Raw genomic sequence first — 20,355 nt, forward strand, 5'->3', positions numbered from 1 at the left:
ATGTGTCAGAATGTGTGTGGATGATGTTGAGCCACAGTAAACTGCTTCTATGAAAGAAGAGTTCATTTTTCCAGTTTCAGTAATAACCATTTGAAAAGGATGGCAAAATGATGCATCAATTCTTGGCCATAATAGGGTTCAGTGTTTCTGTAGCTCAGTTGAGATGGAGCAAACAGCAGAAGACAGACATATTCCAAACAGCACACTGGACAAGTTAACACTCAACACTGAAAAACTCAGGTTCAGGTGTGCTCCTCCAAGGTAAACAGTGATGGGTCCAAAGCATATTCATTAAATTCTTGACAGGAACATACAGCAGCCTACTTACCACGTTCAACCTCTTAACCTCAGTCTGACAACACCCTGGGCTAATTTCAACTGTGGAGAACAGCTCTGATGTCTAGGGTATTCAACATAAATACTTAACCTGCTTCTCTGGGTACATTTGGTGGATTAAAACACAATGCACTTTTTACCATCACTACAGCGAACCATTTTCTCTACAACCTATACTTAACCTGCTTCTCTGGGTACATTCAGTGGATTAAACCACAATGCACTTTTTACCATCACTACTGCGAACCATTCTCTCTACAACCCAAGTATAGAAATACATTGTAATCTCACCAAGAATAAATATGACTTAGACAATCTGATCACTGCCAACTTTAAACAGTAAGAGACACATGTGGCCAACTTTCAGTGAAAAGTAACCCAGACTAAACATCTACAGCCACACTCTCTCTCAAGCTGTACTTGGTAATGGGGCTTTGGCTTTAAAACATCTGGCTGCCAACACACTGATGCAAAATGGATCGTGACCGACTAAGCCCATTTAGTAATTAGCACTAACCCATTAAGTACAGCCAAGGACGGAAGCATCCTGACAGTTATTTGAATTTCATAAACAAAAATGGGACCAAGTTAAATGTTACATTAGAGGAAACAAAGCAATTGCATTCATTATGGAGATACAAGTCAGGAAAATTATGTAGAAATCTGTACAATAGTGACATTCTTTCTAGGGTGACCATGAAAGTCAAGGAATTGTGTCAGCATACAGTCATCCTCAGCTTACCATTGCATTTCACTGAATGCTTGAAATATTTCAGATGTGGACATGAGTGGTGGAACTGACACTGCCATCCATAAAGCTAGAGCTAGCATGATTACATATAAAAGAAACCACCCCAGACATTCACGCAATTATTTTTAATTTAGCATATTACAGCAATGAAAGTACAAGATACTTTGTCAGGAGTTGAGAGAAGTGCTCAAACAGTTCATAACTGGCTAAACATTTCACACTCGGCTACAGATTAAGCGTTAAAGACCAACTGAAACTAGCAAACTGTGCTTCATAGGAAAGACATGAATGCCAGCCAAAGAGGAGACATGGTTGTCAGGAATGTGACAATGAGGGCTGGAAGGCAACAGAAGTCAGTGGATAACAACATGTACAGGCTGTTTTACGTGACTAGCACTACATTTATAGTATGGGCTGATCTGAGCAACTTGCAAGACACCATCTGAAAATGGCATACAAGGAATGTCATCCCAATAATAACAAAACCCATCTGGGAAGAAGTTACTCAAAGCCATAAACACAAAAAGCCTGGACAACAGTGCACTACCCTCCCGACTTTACTCTGATTAGTAGGGTCAGCATGCTGCACTGAAGTCAAAGCCACAGGTGGCCCTTGAGCACAGAAGTTAATAGCAATTCATGCCAGGTAGATGCAAGTTGGGCAAGAAGCTGGTTGTGACTGAACAGAGCAACAAGAGTAAGATCAGATGCAGTTCTTAGTTTGCAAAGGTCTGACGGACAGCTTTGGCGATGTGCTTGGCGCTGATGCCAAAGCGGTCAAGCAACTCTTGGGGCTTTCCGCTGCGGGGAACACCAGATACTGCTAGCCGGGTCACAACAATACCAGGCTCACTGCCCACTGCTGATAGCACTGCTTCACCAAGACCACCTGAACAGGGGAGACAGATAAACCAAAACTACATCAGTACATAATGCTGGTGATTTTTAAATTGGCACATTCACAAAGCAAAACCAATCCAGATGACATGCTGTCTAGTTGCACCCCAGCAGACCGTGAAAGATATCAGCACAAGACACCAGGTAAAATCTCCATCTAGTAACCATTAACTGATCATGGCCCCTGATGTATTCTTTAAGAACAGACACCTCAAAAGGCACATGACAGAAAGCTGCAGTAAGGTATTCAAGCACAAAAACACAGCAACTACCCACCCTCCTTATAGTGGTCCTCTACAGTGATGATTTGTCCTCCTGTGGCTTTGGCACTGGCCAGAATGGTAGTGGCATCCAGGGGCTTGATGGTGAACGGGTCAATCACACGGATGTGTATCCCTATTGAAATACATTATGAAACCTTTAATGGACCATTTTTGAAATCAGATCAATTCCTACATACATCCACTAGGAGGCTGCATTGGTTTACCTTCACTGGCCAACATATCGGCAGCAGCAAGGGCCTCATGCAGAGTAATACCAGCTCCAATCACAGTCACCTTATCACTGTCAGACTGGCGCACCACCTAATCACACAAGAACATTTCCATGTCAGTTTTTGTGGCATCCATTCCCTTTCTGCTGCCAATATACAAGTTGTCTCACAAGGAGTAGTGTGTAAAAAAAAAAAAAAGGATCATTACTTTGGCTATGCCCACTTCAAATTTCTCATCTGGCGAGTAGATGACTGCAGTGTCTGGTCGACTGGTACGGATGAAACAAATACCCTGAGAATAGAGTGGCGTGTTAGAACATGAACATTATTACTCCCATGTCGTAATGAAGAACTTGCTGGGCAAGTTGTACCACAAGGTGGCCTACCAACCTTTGTGTTGGCTGCCATCTCAACAGCCCTTTCTGTTGACACACCATCACTAGGGTAGAACACAGTACACGTTGGGATTGCACGGAACATGGCCAAATCTTCAAGGGCCATCTGGGAGGGACCATCCTCACCTGAAGGCAGAGTAAGATTTGTCAGCAAGGTATACACTGGGTATGTTCCATTTGCCATGCTGGCTTGCAAAGTAGGGTCAAGAAAACTTGTTTAAATGAGTGCAGGCAGCACACGACAGTGATACGATGCCAATCTTCAATTGGCCAATAATGGTAATCTCAGAAAATACTTTCATATTGAGCAATACGATATTTCTGCTTTTGAGCACAAAGTGAACAACACTGATTACTGCTCCAAAGAGCCCAGGCCACCATCTTAATATAAAGTGTAATTTTACAAGTCTAGATTTTATTCAGTCATGATTTTACACAGGCCAGATCAAGGAATTAATTCAAGCTCAGCATGATACATATGTCCAATCTGCAGAGTTTTTGATTCATGATCAGGAGCTGCAGGCTACTGGGAATATATGGTACCCACATTTTCTGACAACAGGTTGCTGTTCACCATTCTATCAGACTCCATGCATCGTTTTATTGATGTGCCGCAATTTGCTGTTGCTTCAGTTTGGCAGTTGAGCTTTTTCATGTGCTAGCGACAATACAGTGTACAGCTTACCAATTGAGACGCCGCAGTGGGACCCCACCAGGTTGACATTTGACTGAGAGATAGCTCCCATACGGATCTGATCATAGGCTCTAGAAAAGAAGGCTGCAAATGTGCTGGCAAATGCAACTGTGCGGTCACGGGTGGCACAGCCCATGGCCACTCCTACCTACAGCAGCAAAGACATCAGTAATACAGGTTAGTCTGAATGACAGTGGCTGTGATTATGCAAAATATGGAGGCTCATGTAAACTGGTCACAAGTGACAGACTGGGATCATCAGGCTAGAGAGTGAACCAACGGCTACTCCAATTCAGAGCAGAGTGAGCCAAGTCTGTGTTTTCTGTCATGAGGCTCGACAAATCAGTTGCTCAGTCAACTTGAACCAGCTGTTGCTGAAAATCATGCAGATTTGCAAGAACCATTACCAACAAACAGGTTTTCAAAAAATAAAGAGGTTTAATGGAAAAAAAAAAAAAAAAAAAACCACCACCAAAAACAAAACGGTCAGTCACCGCAAGGTGCAGCAACAGCATCATGAGTATAGAGAACACCCCTGAGGAGTGAGATGTTACATACCATATTCTGCTCAGCAATGAAACACTCAATGTAGCGATCAGGGAAGGCCTTCTTGAAGGTCTCTGAGAAGGTGGAGTTTTTGGTGTCTCCATCAAGGGTCACCACTCTCTGGCTTGCCTGGCCTAGTTTGGTCACAGCCACACCGTATGCTCGCCTTGTTGCAATCTGACAGGGCAGAAAGGATATAGGTGTAAGCAGACAGATTAACAAGGTAATCAATACAATACTCAACATGTGGGTTATCTCAGGTGCTGTTATTAGTATTAGGTAAGGCCTCCACCCACTAGCATTAGTGAACCTTAACCCACCAATAAAGGGCTTATAGTAATGTACCATTACTATAAAATGTTTCAGCTGTTCCTGAATCTGTATTCATAACAAGTGACAACATACCTTTTCTCCCTTCTTGTATGCTGGGGGTGAAGGCAGGGAGATGGTGCTAAGGTCTGCAGGTGCCGTGTCATCACTGGGCAGTTGAGGGCACAGAACCTTGTTGGGGACCTGGATCTGAGACTGAAGATCCTTCAGGAGGTCATCCACTAGGTCCTGAGGGATGGGCTTGCCATGCCAGTTTTCAAGATCCTCAATATCTATGGCCAAAAGTTGACACGGTCAAACAAATTTGGACAACACAAAAAAGAAAAAAGCGCAAGTAGTATTCATTATGTGAAAGCCTCACTTTTGAGTCCTTTGCCCTTGAATGTCTTGGCGACAATGCAAGTCGGTTTGCCCTTGAACTGCTGAGCCTGCCAGAAAGCTTTGCACAGCTCTTCCACATCATGTCCATCCACAACATATGTGTTCCACCTACACAAAAACCATGGCTTGAATTTAAGAGCACACCATACAATATTAACCCAAAACAATGCATCAACTAGTCATGTTCAAGACAATTTCAACCCAAGACAAGGAAGTTACACAGTAATGCAGATTAAACGTATACCAACAGCTTCTGAAATTGTGTATACCAAGGTCCCAATTAAACTAAACAAATGAATCAGGTTTACATTTGACAGTGCATTTACAGACATTACCATAAATTCGATGAAAGGAAGCACGAGTTAGTACTGACCCGAAAGCTTCACAGCGTTTGCGGTAGGTCTCCATGTCGTGCTGCAGGGGCGCAGGCTCACTCTGACCAAGCCGATTGACATCTAGAATAGCCACCAGGTTGTCCAGCTTGTAGTAGGAGGCAAAGGCCATGGCCTCCCACACAGAGCCCTCTGAACACTCTCCATCACCAAGCAGGCAGTACACACGGTAACTACATTGTACAAAGGCTAATATTAGTGTTCTCCAAACAACCAGCAACAATTTTCATTTATGCTAATTTAGCCACAAAAAAAAAAAATGCATCTGGATGCCTCCCAAAATCCAGACATCTCCACCTATACTGTGGAACAAACCTCTGAATTACAAAATCCATCATTTGTCCATTTTATGGATAAATGATGATTCCTCACATCATTTATTCATTTTATGGATAAATGATGTGAGGCTCGACAGGTATAAATCCAAAAAGGTACAATTCCTGTTGGCAATGGATAGGAGCAACTACCCTAGACTGTCAGTCTAATATTTCTGGCATTGGAATACAACTGTTGCGTGACGGATACCTTTTGGCACTGGTGCATGCTCCTGCCAGGGAGTGATTTGACAGTTTCAACTACAGATTTATCTGGCTAGCAGATTAGGGTGCATTAGAAACCATTTCACCATGTTAGGGCATTACACTCTAGTTTAAACAACACTCAGTCAACACAGTATGACATTTCACCTCCACAGAAACGGGCCACTCAACAGGATAGGTTCACATTATTTCAACCGCCCATGCCCGTATCGATATTGAAAGATCGTCTGCTCCAACGGTTTATCCTGTCAACACTGACCAAGAGATTCCTTCTCACAGCAATCAAACACATTCTAATCTTCAGCTGAAACTACTGTGAGACTTTAGGAGTCCCAAGTTGCACAATTCAAGAGCAAGCCTGTCTTCTTGAATACACTTACTGTAGGTTTTGTTACATACTAACCTGGATTTGTCAAAATGTTTGCCGGTGTAGGCCATCCCACAGGCTGCCCCAAGACCCTGTCCCAGAGATCCTGTTGCCATATCAACAAAATCCAGTTTCTGGTGAATAGAAGAGGTTAAGTTATACAAGACAGAGTGATGGGCTTATATATTTAAGTTCTCAAAGGAAAGATGAAACTACAAAATGTTCAGGATTCTTCACTTACTGGTGTGGGGTGCCCCTCCAGGTCACTGTCAATCTTGCGTAGGTTGACCAGATCAGATTCCTTCACAAAACCTGCCTCTGCCCAGACAGCATACAGGATAGGTGCAGCATGACCCTGAGATGAGGGAGAGGAAACTTTAAGACACTGCAGTCTTGCCAAATGTCAAGGGCACTGATCAAATTAAGAATACCAAACTCACACACACACCAAAAAAAAAAAAAAAAAAAGTACGCTCACCTTGGATAGTACAAAGCGATCATTGCACTGGTTGCGAGGATCATCTGCTTTATAGCGCATTGTGTGGAAGAAGAGCACAGACATGACCTCTGCCGCACTGCAGCATGATGTGGGGTGCCTGAAGACAAAGGACAGCCAGTAAAAATGCCATCAAGGTAAAAAAAATTAAATAAAACTCAAATCCACTCCATGCACATACATGCGCTTCATCATTCCAAACGCTTTTGCTCGAGCTGGGTACTTAAGTCTGACAATAGGACACTTCTGAACACCTGTCAGTCATTCCAGTAAAGCAGCACAGTCTGATAAACTTCAAAACACTACTGCATTAGAAGAGACCCTCCTTTTAGGATTGCCACTTATGTGAGTAGATTGATATTTATACCACAATTCACACCTTGGTTAAGTTGCCACACTCCAAACAAACTACATAAGAATTTGTGAAACTGTTAGTTGCTGCACAGTGGTCCAAGTATTGAAACATATCCACATTACCCAACAGCATCTCAGCTTCCCTATCTGGGTTAAGGTACAAGCAGTATTATTTCAACCATGCAGGAAACTCACCAGTGGTGGAAACCAAGCACAGTACTTCAGTAAATCTACTCAATGACAATGAGGTATTCTTACTCATTTTAATTTCTGCTACTTCATAGTTTGAACTACATTTTAGAAGCAAATGGTACTTTTTACTCCACTACATTTATTTTAACTTCAATTACTAGTTATCATTTCAGAACCAAATTTTATACACAAGAGTATAATAAAACATCACTGATCTGTGGTTGAAAACTCAAGCTAGCCAGCAGTGACTCAGATTAAATGCATATAAGCTAGTTAAAACTAGCTCCCCATTTACCAGCAGCAACCTTAAATGTTATGTACACAATAATGCATCAATACAATAATACGATATACAGGAATGGGAAATGAGCCATTTTGCATACAGAGCACTTTTAGTATTTTGCTTTGATGCCATAATACTTTAGGACTTAAAGTTCCTGCCTTCAGTGTGTTAACAGTATTTGTACACTATGGTATTGCTACTTTTACTTAAGAAAAAGATCTGAGTACTTATTCCACCACTGGAATCTGCTTATTCAAACATGTATCATGGTGGCTGTTAAATTTTAAGACCACAACCCCGGTGCTCCATTTACCCCTTGTCCTTTGTTGACAGACAACCTGTAGAGAAATAAAAGCCATAACAAAAGCAGCATTTGAGTCACAATGAGGAACAATGTGCCGAGTGTGGGATGTTAAAACTCAAAGGCATCCTCTGTTAGAGACCATCCCATCAAAATGTGTAGAAGTCCAGACAGTCAGTTGTGTGACAAGAACAGGTCCAGACTTTATATTGATGCAGTTATCCTAAGACAAAGTTATACAATACCAGATTTCTTGGAGGACAAAATGAACAATATATTCATAACCATGTGGACATGTTGATTGACTGTTACAACACACAGGTTAACTTGGGTTGTCATCCTTAACTGCATGTCCTTCATAGTATTCTGGTTCAGATTCTCAGTCTAGGGAAAAAAAAAAAAAAAGATGCAAAACGAAACCAAAAATGTTACATGACCAGTTTGTTTTCTGTGACAAGCTAAATATCATGAAAATATTTTAGTGCAAATCTGCCTGCTTGACTCAAACTTAATTTGTCAGCACATGCAACTGCCAGCTAAATAGTGTCAAAGGAGAAGCATCTGAACCCCAGTATTTCAATTACAGGCATTTTTTTTCTAATTTGAAAAGGCAAAATGGTTTGTTTGTGATGTGTAGAGTAATAAAGACTCAAAGCAATCTTGACAAAATAAATGAGGGCAGTCAAAGCCATCTCTAGCAATGAAGCATGGAGCAATGAAGACTGCAGAAGTGATGAAGCCAAGCCCCTGTCAAAAAGGAAGCCACAGAAACTAACGTTATTCCAGCTTCACCCCAGGTACATTTCCTATAGTGAGGGGGAAGCAGTCATTGTTGCAACAACATTTCTGGGAATGCGGCTTTCAAGATGACATACCAAAAATTCCCTTATGACTAGCCATGTATGGGGCAACACCTGAAACAACCCAGGGCATCAAACAGAAAAAAAAAAGCCTGAAATTTTGAAGACGTCTTCCGGCTGGCGCAGTTACAACCGGGCGTATAATTTACGAGATCTACTTGCATGATCACGTGACTTCTTGTTAGCTACTGAAAGCACCTCGGTGCTAATAACTTGTATCAAATGACTGTACTACTAGCTATATCAGTTATTAGAAAGCATAAATTCGCTGCTTGATTCCTCCGACTACAACGTGACATTCTCAGTTATTGACACCATCATTAGCTTTCACTTTTTAGAACCTTTTCAAAAAAACACAAACTGTTTGTCTATGCTAGCATTAGCCTAGATTGTAACTGCTAATTAACTCAAAGTAATTTAAAAGCCTTCATGAAAAAGAGCATAATGACTTGCTATTTGTCCACTGATGCCACGCTTTCCACCGCGTGAAGATAATCAGCAGCACGTGCAGCCAGGCCGCACAGGTGAAGCGTGCGTAACCTGTGCAGCCAGGCCACACAGGTGAAGCGTGCGTTAACCTACGATAACTTTACAAGACAACACATGTCTGCGTATGGAGCCTTGTGATTGTTAACAACTTCAGCTAACACGACCACCTTTAAATAACTTACCCAGACTTAGAGGCGCATGTAGCCTTGATGGAGTTAATCCTAAGCTTGTTAGCTATATCTTTCAGCCCCTGCAGAGTTTTTTCATCAGGTTTGTGGTAGCTCGTCATGGTTTCTAAAATATTTCTCGAGTTGTGCCCGCTGAGAAGTTAATTATGCTATTTCAGTCACAGACGCTTCCCGCTTTCAGGTTCAGAGCTTTGCCAGGCCGATGCTAGTTGGTCGGGTGCAAGCCTACAAGGACACGAACGACCGAGGAGGAGGAGGAATTAGGGAGAGGAGGGGGGATTTATGATGTCTCCTCCAACAGCCACTCCTACCTCATCCAATCATTGGAGGAATAGTAGTGGCGCAGGTTGCTTTCAATAAATTATTTTCATCTTATAAGACACAGATATGAGGTTATTTGGCTCGTATTATGATCCTTTTATAATGAGCAACTCACCGAAACATCAGTAGCAAGAGCATAGACTGAGCATACCAAAATAAAACACTAGTATCAGTAAAGGAAGTCAGTGTGGAGAACTGTACAGTAAGTTGTTATATGGCTTTGATGTGAAATTATTAAGCTTTTTATAGTTATTAAACTCTTAAAAGACAGTTGGTGATTTTGAATATATAGTCAATCTATTCGGTCACTGTTCCTTTAACGCGGCAGCTGGATGGCTGCCAACAGGGAAATACTGACAGATTTTGCCCTCTCATCCTTACTCTGGAACATACAGGTCAGTTTGGCAGCAACGCATGATCTACATACAAACTACGTTATTGTTCCTCGGTCACTGAAACGTTGCTTTCCATTCCAACTGATTAACTGCATTTGTATGTCAGAAATAAACATTTTCACATTTTTATTGTGGAAAAATAAAGGGACTGCATTAATGAGAGAACATGACACAAGCAGCCTTATTGCACAAATTTACAGATAATGCTTCGCATATGATACTTTGCCAAGATGTGCAATACTCTTCATAAAGAAAACACCATAACTATCACCCACCCACCCTCTCAGATAAGGAAGTCAGCAATACTCTTCATAAAGAAAACACCATAGCTATCATCCACCCACCCTCTCAGATCAGGAAGTCAATCTCTTCCTGGTTTTAGCCATCACTACAAATCTTATGGCTTAGGTAGCAGTTTCCTCTTCTTTAAGTTCCTGAAATGATATACATGCCATTAGAACCATCAGCAAAAGGATCAGTTTTTGTTTGACCTTGTCACAAGGAGAAATAAGATGCTTCTTAGCTTTACCTTAATTATCTCCCAAGCCTCTGCTCTCTCCTCTGGAGAGACAAGCTCTTTGTCAATTCGCTCCAACTCTGGCGCAAGAATCAGTACACTGAGCCGGTAGTCTGTCGTTTCCACAAGGGGGTTCTCAGAAAGGACCAAAGTGCGTAGTGTTTTTGACACAACCCTAAGCTGCTGCAGGGCACTCACCTCTAAGATTGTATTTCCTCTAAGGGAGAGTGAGACAGAGACAAAAATATATAGGATGTATAATGTGGGATATATATAAATTTATCTGGTGTTTTATTGAACTGATAATGGTAGCACCATGTTGCTCTGATCTGTCCTGTTGTGATGCAGCTGTGTACCTGACATTGAGGTACTGGAGACACTTCATCTTGGGGTTCAGGCCACCCAGAGTATCTAGCTGGTTGTCTCGAAGGTGAAGAGTAGTGAGGCGCTCAAACTTCTCCAAGCCCTCTAGATGTTTGATAATGTTTTGGGCCTGAATGGAGAGTGAGAATGTTTCCAAGTGCTATTCTTTGGTTATTACATGGGTACTAACTAAGAATGTTAGTGCTATTATCTAAGTCAATGTAGCTTAATTACCAGATATAATTGCTGCAGGTTGGGAAGGTTGATGCTATCAATGGTATCCAACTGGTTTCCCCTTAGCTCCAGAGTTACCAGGTTGGCAAAACAGCCACTCTGAAGACCACTCACTCTCTTAATACTGTTACCTGCCAAAGAAGTTCCAAGATATAATGCCAAGACCTTTCCAAAATATACACAGTTATTTTATTAAAGCATTGCTTATTGACAAGAGTTTGTTATACCCAAAACTGAATGGTAACATTGATAACATGTGGGACAGTAAACACAAGCATGATCAAACAAACCATTCCTATGTTATTAACTGTGGAAGTTAACCATTCCTCATTTCACAGACCATTCACTCACAAAGAAAACCCAACAGTCCAACCTGAAAGACTGAGGCTCTCTAAGGCAGGCCCAACCAGCCCTTCCAGGTCTGTCAGCCGATTTGCGGCCACACTCAGCCACTGCAGGTAGCTCAAATGAGCAAAAGGTTGTCCTCTGAAGCATGACAAAGCATTTTTGTCAACCTACAGAAGAAGAGTTGCATTCGCGATTTACCATCAGTTAAAGTAAATGATGCAGATAGCTCTAAAGGCATCTTTTTCTAAATAAATAAAGAAAAGAGCTCCTTGCCTTCAGCCAAAGCAGTTGGGTCAGTGATGCCAGAGGAGAAAGATCAGTAAGGTGGTTGTTGGATACATCCAGAAAACGTAGGTGAATATAACTGCTGATTGCTGCTATGTCATGCAGTCCTCTAAGGAGTATAATGATGACAAATGGAAATTTGTATTAAATCAGAGGAGCTTTAGACAGAATTAAATGAGGATAACTTAAAGTTACAGGGCAAAGGTGGCTAAGTTTGCTTTTCATTTCTTTGACTGCTTACTTGTTGTTTAGATTCAGTTTTATAAATGCATGTCCCATTCCATTTCCTGTTCGGCACAGTAATGAGAGCCCCTGACTTATGGTTTCTTGGGTCAAATGGCAAACCTGTATAGGTGGAGCAGAGAGATGGAAGAAATCAAAGATTGCATTTGTCCAATGTGTGGTAAAAACACACTGGAAAAATGTACCAATGTATATGACACTATGCATTGGGCCCTGGCCAGACACAAAGCCCCTGCATGTCAGAGCTTCAGCACCAGCTATAGAACTTTCTTCCCATAAACTGAGCCTCTCATGTAGCCCTTCCTAACATAATAACCTGAAGTATTGTTTTCATTGTGCTTTCTGAGAGCAAAACATAGCTTCAGTGGAAGTGCAGCCTCCAAGGACAAAACAGTGGTTCAACTAGTGGTTACATGTTTGGCTCCACAAGTCTTAGGATTAGCACACCTCTAGAGTCCCCATCCTTTCACCTAATGTTGTGGGCTACACCCGGTGCACTTCATTACACTTGACACAAGATGAACCATGAGGCCTCTGGGGCTTTAAAGGGGACTCAAGGCGGAACTGAGCCAAATCAAAGACCTGACCAACCTTATATTAAGGGTAGATGAGTAGGTTATAAAAAAAAAAAGACTGGCTTTACTTATGGCACCTGTTTAAACCAGCATCCTGTATCAGTAGTAGTTTTAGTAAAACCAAGCATGATTTGCAATAAATTGGGTAAAACTGTTAGGAGTCCAACTTCCAAATAGCCACTAGGAAGGAAAGAAGGATGGATGGGGTGTGGGGGAGCAAATATAATTAATCTCATGATTCCTTATATAAATGTCTTCAGACGTTTTTCAGATAGTTAAGCTACTGTAAGTAACTTATACCTTCTCGCTTTCTTCGATTTCTTGATCTTCCTGCCACGTGTCCACATCGGATAAAACAGCATCTTCATCTTCCTCATACATCTTGGTCGATCTGGTGTGTTTTCACAGAAAGTCGGTGGTCACTGCTCCAGACCAGCTGATAGCTGACAAGTCATTTCTAACTCTCAACTAGCGTTACGTTTACGTTAGCTAACGTAATGTTACCAGTAGCGCTAGCAGCCCTTTATGCGACCGCTGCAATTAAGCCTGTCAAGTTACAGCTACTTACCTGTAAACCGATTTACATTACAACCATAACCAAGATGCCAAAATGTAACAACCCGTAAGTAATCCTAAGAAGCTATTGGCAACTATTTGTTTTGATAAAGCTAACTGCACTTTACGTCTGACTTTGTCTACAAGCAGCGACGGCCGCGTGTGTTGCTGTTGCCATGAAAACTCAATTATTGGCACAGACCACGAGTTTAAGCCTCATTTAAAGGGAAACACAAATATCTGGGACAACAAAATGCCTATACACCTATACAATTTCTGCAGGTCAAGAAGTTGCATGAGAGCCCTCATTCACAAGAGTCCTCATTGTATTGCTCTTTTAAAACCACAGATGCAACAACAGCATCGGAAATTTCAAGTGATGTGTCGAAATCTTTGGCATGTTACTCTTTAGTGGTTTGACTATACAAAACGTCAATAATGATGAAAATGTGCCATTTTTGATTAAATTTACGTGAGCTGAAACACATTGAACAAACCAAGAAATAAAAAAATAACGTTCTCCAAAGATAATTGTATTATATTGAGTTCATACTTGCAAGATGACAGACATTTTACATCCACATATTAGTGCTAGTGTGGCCCTGTCCATATCATTGGGCCAGTCTCCTAGCTCCCACTGCAGTATAAAAAAAACGCTTCTAAAATGTATACACAGTTCATGCCTCGAATTCATTCACTGAATGACAAGGCATATAGCTTTACATTTAAAAAAAAAAATCTATGGTGCATAGACATTAATATTAGAAAATACCACAAAGACCTACTGATCTTTCATTTTACAATAGCAAATGGTTCCCACACACAAGCTGTAAAAGAAGAGAACTCAAAACTGCATCATTCGGGAACAAAGCAAAAAAAAAAAGGCGCATTCTGTGCAATATCCTGACGTCCATTGCTACAGGATGAGTTCATAGAAGTGTATTACCACTGTTGAGGTAATTGTAATGTCAAACCAAAATTAAGAGGTTTATCTATAGACATCCATATTATGGTAATGGTGATGTGCTGTGTACTGGGCGTTGTCTTGTCTGGATCAGGAATTTGGGGTATCAGAGAGAAGGCTCACTCCATTTGCATATTGCGGAGCAGAAGTCCTTTTTTCACACCTCCCTGCAGCATCCTGGCACCAAGACTCATGCCTGTGATCCCACCACTAAAGAGAGGGGAAAAAAAAAAAAAAAAAAAAAACACTGAGTGCACACACACACAAGCCTGTAAAGAGATGGTTATATCCTGCATTGTTAGCAAATTGTTGTATTGGCTAGAGTAACAATCAGTATTGACCAACAACAAACAGGAACATCACCGTAAATAGCTGCAGTCAGAATAGAAAATCCTGACTTGAACAGGACAAGAGAAAATGCAATGCAGAACCCAGCATGTTGTATATGACCACTCTGGCACACAGCTGTACACCTGAAACAACTTTATAAGATCAGCATCGAGAGTCTGCTACTTCAGTACTGCTTACACAGGGCTAAACTTCCTCTTTTTGGAATCAGGAACTTCGGGGCCATCTGCAAGTCTCTGTAACCAAAAAAAAAAATAAGAAAAAAATATCTGTACCAACTGCACTCCAGCAATAAACATAGTTATTCTATGTAATGTTGTCTAACTCCTATAGTCAGACCCTGCAGCTTGACCAACCTCTTTTCCTAGAGCTTCCTGCTGGGTTCTTCTCTGTTCCAAATTTTGCTGCATGCAGACATAAGAAGGAGAAAGTTTAAACATGATTAAGAAAGGAATGTCCTTCATTTGAGCTATTACCATTTTGGATTGGATAAGAGACAGTTTAGAATGCATCAGACAACAATTTAAGAGAATGCACTGAGAAGAAGCTGGATTTCCAACCAGGAGTGAACAAATACTCCTTATCCTGATATTTATGTAGTGGTTGTAATGGTGTGAAATTAGTGTCACACTGTTTATGCAGCCACCTTATGAAGCTCAGAGAGCTGCTGGTGCCTGATGAGAGCCTCCTTGCTGGGAAACTGTCGCCTGCACAGCAGACAGGCCAGTTTCACCCAGTCTGTCATTCTCCCCTCCTTCTCATCTTTCTCGCCTCCTTCTTCTTCACTGTCAGTTTCTCCACTGTAGGCTGGGACCAGACCCTGCTGTGGAGGAGGGGAATGCTACAAATGAAAGACACATCGTCAGCGACTGAAGAAAACAGACAAAAACAGATAAGCACATCACTGTGGCCATGTCCTTACTTCTGAGCTTTGTCGGATCTGATCCAGAAAAGTCTGTGGCCGTTCAGACAGTGCCCCCTGCAGATGAGAAAAGCCAAGTGGGATTACCAGGTCAGTTAATAAAACCTTATCTAATGTGGACATTTCTCTTATCACTGGCACTGGAGCAAGCCAGAGTCCTCTGGTCTGGTACATTTTCCCCACTCACTATGATACTCTGTTACTAAGCAGGTGTGTCTGTGTGAGGGTCATGCACCTTTTTCTCCAGAACAGCATAGCCTGCATCAGCACTAGCAGATTCGCGGCGATCATCTAGGTGACTGTGGCCAGGTGCCCTAGTGTAACCAGGGGGCAGTGCTGAAGAGCCAATGGCAGAGGAAGAGGAGCCAGAACGCATGTTCTCTTTCTGTCTATTGAGACTCTTAGCCCAGCGTTCCATATCTTTGGCAATCTATTAATATAAATCCCAAAAGATATATGTTAGCCAGTTAAATGGACTCAACAGACAAAGATTTACAACTTTTTAATGAAATATTCAACAACATAATCATCACATAATGTAATCCAACTTTACAATTAAGCCTTGCAATAAATGCTACCTTGGTGAATCTGCAATTTTCAGTTTTTTGTTGGGAACAGATGTACTGTATATCAGAGGTGTTAAGTAACTATGGCAATTATAGCCATAGTATTTTAAATTAATCTATAGTGTATTATATTGTCAAGTAAAGAGCAAAATGACCAAAAGAAAAGGAAAAAAGCTGAGGTTAACTTTGAAATCCATAGCTCAGTACTTGTACTTGTGTCCAGTATGCAGAATACCTGTTGAGCAGTTTTACTTTTGGGTTTGTCTTTTTTCTCCTTGCTGCCAGGGGTAGCAAACAGTGAGTCTGAAGGGCCTGTACCATCACTTGTGGGAGCACCTTCAGTGTTACACTGGCTGGCAGCAGCAGTAATGTAGGTATGTTTCTCTCCATCCCAGTACATGTACTGCTGAGTGTGAGGGTTGTAGTAGTACTGCAAAAAAGGAGGGGCACATAAAACCACCCTGAAGTGCTAAAGAAGAGGACACATTCAGAAATGTTTTTCAAATACTGGTGGCTTAAAATTTAGGTTGCGGTACATTTCACCACTTTACCTGGGAGTTTGGGTCATAGTAGAGTCCCGTGAGTGGGTCGTAGTAGTAGCCAGAGCTTTCATCATACTGGTATGTGGACACATCTGGAACAGCTACAGCCAGAGACACAGGACATTTGCCTCAAGGTCAAAGACCACATTTTAAAACCATGAGTTAATTATAAAAGGTAAGCTGGATGGCTGATTTTAATCAGCAGGTCCATTTTTCATATTCGTTCAGTTGAACACGACATGAACACCTCCAGCTGTTCCACTGTATGTCAAAACCACTGCTAACATATGAACACCACTGTTGAATACATTTCAAAAGCTCAGCCGAACTTCATTAAAAGAAAAAAATAGTCTTAATTTGATGGTGTGGCCTGACTGCTGGTACATCTATTTGTAATTTTCAGTTAGGGTGTTCATTCTTTACAGCTAATTCTTAATTCTGTCTTTACAGCACAAACAATCTGCTCGTCTGCAGGTAACACTGAACATAGAAAAGCCTTACGGTATTGCTGAAGCTCATGTTCAGTGCCTGGGGTAGCAGGTTGGCTGGGGGTAGCTGGCTGTGGTTTTCCCACTATCTCAATCTGTAGAGGGACAACACTCTTAAAAAGAAGAAGGTAATGGCAAGAATAAATGCAAAAAATAATACTGTACCTGTGTGACTGGTGTGGTCACAGCTGTAGTGATGACAGCTGTCTGTGTATGAGCGAGAGGCTGCTGCACAACCGCTGAGGCAGATTTCACTGCCTCTGATGAAATTGCAACTGCATATGGATAGGCACACACCAACAAGTGGCTTAAGAACACATTAAATTCAAATTTATACATCTATGTAGATTATATGGGTAATATACACTGTATTATGTGATACGAACCTGGGGCAGCTCCTACTTTGTATACCCCCATCAGGGCTGCTCCTGCACTGGGTAAAACAGCAACTCTAGCATCTGCCTGGGCCTTAAAATTTGTGCTGTCTGGCCCAGAGTATTCACTTCCTTCCTGATTGTATGTTACTGCTGTCCCCTGCTGATACACTGCTGTATCTACACTCTGACCTCCACCAGATCCATTCTGAGCAGTCTAAGAATGAGAATTCGGGGAAAGAAATAGCAGAATACAATCATAAATATATAATCTGGAATGAAATATGTGCTACACTGATAAGTAATACAGAGAAGTTACCTGTGTGACAGCCCACTGTGCAGCAGCTATAGCTGTGCTGGCTACAGTAGCAGCACTCACTCTGCTACCATCCGTCAGGAACACATCACTGTCACAGAAAAGAAGCAGAGAGGGGTTCATTGGCTTCAGGTCTTCTGTTAGTGACCTACATTTCAACAGATATTCTTGTGATGCAAAGGTACAGTGTCACTCTATTTTTAGGATTCTATTCTGCTTCAAGTAATTTCCAAAGCAATTTATGATCCACTTTAAAACTCAAATTTATCATGTGAATAATGTGCCTTGGATATATTATTATTCTTTGTGTAAAAGCAATAATAAGCAGTGCACTTTGTAACCAAGCTTGGGTGTGTTGAGTATTTACCGTTTGGAGCCTTTGGCAAACTCCACTACGATAGACTTGCCATCAATTGAGAGAGCTGGCTGGAGAGCCTGCAAGATCTGAAGCAGCTGAGACGCCTCCTGTTGGCAAAGGTGGGTGTGGGTGCATTTCTGTGTAGTTGTCTATGACTGTATGCATTTGGGATAACGCTTACAACTGGCAGCTCATTAGGTACACCAAGCAAAAACTAATGCAGTCAAATGCAACAGTCCTCCCTTCATCAAGGTTAAAATCTTTAGCCTTTATTGAAGCTGGTTTAGCAAAGGCGTTTGTTCAACTGTTTGATCATTTTGGATGTTTGTGCTGCTATGGAATGGTAGTGTGTTATACTGACATGTGTTTCTATTATATGCACATCCCATTTATATCAGATTAAATAACACAAACACCTCTCTGTATAGTGCAGGACAGTTCAACAGCAGCACAAACTACAGCCTCCAAAATAACCACAAAGGTGAATCAGCTCCTCTCTAAACTAATTTGAATATTAAAAAAAGAAAATAATCACCTTCATAAAGGCAGGAATTATTTCAATTCTTTTTTGCAAACAAATGTGAACTGAGTATATTTCAAATGTACACAAAGGACAAAATGTTTTATGTAATCATCGGATCTGAGTGCAATTTTAAATAAATACAGTGAACTACAATGCTCAAAATACAGTTGTTTCTCACCACTATGGTAGAAAGTTGTAGAAATGCAAAACCCCTGTTGAGATGTGTGTGCTTGTCCTTGATTAGGCGAATGTTGGAAGGGGAGAGTGTGGCAAATGGAGCCAAAGCAGATAAGATGGCTTCCACTGAAGTATGGGGGCCAAGGTTTCTAAGTATCAGAGCTGTTGATGGAGAAGGTGAGAGAATATTATATTCTTAAAACACACAATTTAGTAATTCTGGTAGCAGAAAATATAAGGTTTAAGCTTTTGTTTTGAATATCCCACAATGCCCTCATTAGGTTACGAGTCATAGCTAGTAGGGATGGGATTTTTTTTTTTTTTACTCACTACAATTTGACACACAACATGGTGTGTACAATTCAATTTAATCAAGATGCAATTAAAAATTCAATGACTTACTGTCATTGGCGACATCTGCCTGCTGTGTAGTTTGTCCTGGGGTGACAGGAGGACCAGAAGAATGGTAGGGCACAGGCAAAGGCAGTAAGCCCTGGGCTCCCTCTGTTTGAAGACCAATGGGCAAATCCCTCTGCAACTGGGGCAACTTCAGCTCAGCCTCTTAGGGGGGGCAACATGCCATTTATGTATCACTACATAGTGAAAGCGAGCTTGTGCAATTGTAAAATATCAAAGATTTAAATATTTATAACAGCACAGTTAAATTTTACCTGATTTAGGTATGCTGCATTTGAAGCACTTCTCTCTCCTTTTAAAGTTTTGCACACCACACTGTCAAAATATTACATGAGCTTATGTGAGAAGACCTCTTAAAAGCTGGTACAGTGACAGATCAACATAATCAGCTGTCCAAGTTTAGATTTCATGACACGCAATGGAAAGCACACACAACCTTGTTGCAGAGCCAGTCCTCGTTGGCACGTGGTTTTGGGTCGCTGTAGTGCATTGACACCCTCTGTCCCAGAATCAACAGCACTCCCTGAAAGAAAAAGAGAGAGAGAAAGGGGGAACAAAGAATGATCATCAATGATAATTAGGTCACACATGCTAGAGAAAGGGCTCATCTCACAAGAGATTACAGAGAGTGATAGGGATGAGAGGGACAGAGAGAAGAGAACTGAGGCTGAAAGAAGGAAAACACCAGAGAATTTCAACCTTCAGCTTTAGGAAATTGGGACGGACTGTCATGGTGTGTATGTGTGTAGTGTGTGGATGTCCATTTTTAAGGACAGAATGTTTTGTTCAATTGTGTCATCCCTCCCCCCTTAAGGGGAAACCTTTTGCCAGTTTTCCACACATCCCATCCCACTGTCACCACTTTCGACCCCAAATAGACAAAAGCTCCAATCTAAAGATGTAATAATGGTAAATGACCAAGATATGAGGGATTCACAAACAAGAAAATGAAGTTCTACACTGATTCTGATTTAACATACAACAGACCATGGGAGAATTCATACTGTCCAAGAGGTGATACTGTAAACTTAAGAGAAAGTGAGGACATGTCACTGAAGAACATGGAGGCCTCTATTAAAAGAGGAGCTTGTCTGGGACAAATGAAGAGTAAATGTGATGGGAGGGTCCAGTTATGAAAACTATGTAGCTTGGCCCCAGACAGACAGATGTCAGTATGAGGGAACATGAGTTTGCCTATTTGCAGAATTATATGCAAATGAACAAAGTAAAATAAATACTT

The 20,355-nt window shown here is 41.4% G+C and overlaps 3 protein-coding genes across 5 annotated transcripts in view; all 3 read right to left on the minus strand.

The window, feature by feature from the left end:
• Nucleotides 1-1,193: 1,193 nt before the first annotated feature.
• tktb (transketolase b) lies at nucleotides 1,194-9,552 on the minus strand. The gene is made up of 14 exons (XM_020616387.1): nucleotides 9,279-9,552; nucleotides 6,600-6,717; nucleotides 6,363-6,476; nucleotides 6,158-6,255; nucleotides 5,197-5,388; nucleotides 4,804-4,931; nucleotides 4,518-4,714; nucleotides 4,125-4,289; nucleotides 3,558-3,714; nucleotides 2,868-2,998; nucleotides 2,686-2,769; nucleotides 2,472-2,568; nucleotides 2,261-2,380; nucleotides 1,194-1,976 (listed from the first exon to the last, which is right to left on the minus strand). The coding sequence occupies exons 1-14, from the start codon at nucleotides 9,383-9,385 to the stop codon at nucleotides 1,804-1,806; spliced, it is 1,881 nt and encodes a 626-aa protein (XP_020472043.1). The 5' UTR covers nucleotides 9,386-9,552; the 3' UTR covers nucleotides 1,194-1,803.
• A 754-nt stretch (nucleotides 9,553-10,306) lies between these two features.
• lrrc23 (leucine rich repeat containing 23) lies at nucleotides 10,307-13,287 on the minus strand. Its single transcript, XM_020616570.1, has 9 exons — nucleotides 13,134-13,287; nucleotides 12,866-12,956; nucleotides 11,989-12,092; nucleotides 11,736-11,856; nucleotides 11,488-11,629; nucleotides 11,115-11,245; nucleotides 10,874-11,010; nucleotides 10,530-10,734; nucleotides 10,307-10,434 (listed from the first exon to the last, which is right to left on the minus strand). Exons 2-9 carry the CDS (start codon nucleotides 12,944-12,946, stop codon nucleotides 10,405-10,407), a joined length of 951 nt encoding a protein of 316 aa, XP_020472226.1. The 5' UTR covers nucleotides 12,947-12,956; nucleotides 13,134-13,287; the 3' UTR covers nucleotides 10,307-10,404.
• Nucleotides 13,288-13,716: 429 nt separating this feature from the next.
• The window catches only part of rbm10 (RNA binding motif protein 10), a 10,508-nt gene continuing 3,869 nt past the window's right edge, over nucleotides 13,717-20,355 (minus strand). For 2 of the 3 annotated variants that reach the window (XM_020616271.1, XM_020616281.1), the window contains exons 8-24: nucleotides 19,552-19,638; nucleotides 19,370-19,430; nucleotides 19,101-19,259; nucleotides 18,700-18,860; nucleotides 18,008-18,105; nucleotides 17,644-17,731; nucleotides 17,337-17,541; nucleotides 17,116-17,225; nucleotides 16,964-17,045; nucleotides 16,472-16,563; nucleotides 16,156-16,350; nucleotides 15,590-15,784; nucleotides 15,355-15,411; nucleotides 15,079-15,273; nucleotides 14,789-14,836; nucleotides 14,613-14,668; nucleotides 13,717-14,294 (exon numbers count right to left, since the gene is read on the minus strand). In XM_020616271.1, coding sequence (XP_020471927.1) covers nucleotides 14,204-14,294; nucleotides 14,613-14,668; nucleotides 14,789-14,836; nucleotides 15,079-15,273; nucleotides 15,355-15,411; nucleotides 15,590-15,784; nucleotides 16,156-16,350; nucleotides 16,472-16,563; nucleotides 16,964-17,045; nucleotides 17,116-17,225; nucleotides 17,337-17,541; nucleotides 17,644-17,731; nucleotides 18,008-18,105; nucleotides 18,700-18,860; nucleotides 19,101-19,259; nucleotides 19,370-19,430; nucleotides 19,552-19,638 — 1,980 coding nt within the window. In that variant the 3' untranslated portion in view covers nucleotides 13,717-14,203. The remainder of the gene's footprint in view (nucleotides 14,295-14,612; nucleotides 14,669-14,788; nucleotides 14,837-15,078; nucleotides 15,274-15,354; nucleotides 15,412-15,589; nucleotides 15,785-16,155; nucleotides 16,351-16,471; nucleotides 16,564-16,963; nucleotides 17,046-17,115; nucleotides 17,226-17,336; nucleotides 17,542-17,643; nucleotides 17,732-18,007; nucleotides 18,106-18,699; nucleotides 18,861-19,100; nucleotides 19,260-19,369; nucleotides 19,431-19,551; nucleotides 19,639-20,355) is intronic. The other variant, XM_020616290.1, reaches the window with a different exon arrangement.

This window comes from Monopterus albus, unplaced genomic scaffold (genome assembly GCF_001952655.1).
Source record: "Monopterus albus unplaced genomic scaffold, M_albus_1.0 scaffold6.1, whole genome shotgun sequence".
NCBI classification, from domain to species: domain Eukaryota; kingdom Metazoa; phylum Chordata; class Actinopteri; order Synbranchiformes; family Synbranchidae; genus Monopterus; species Monopterus albus.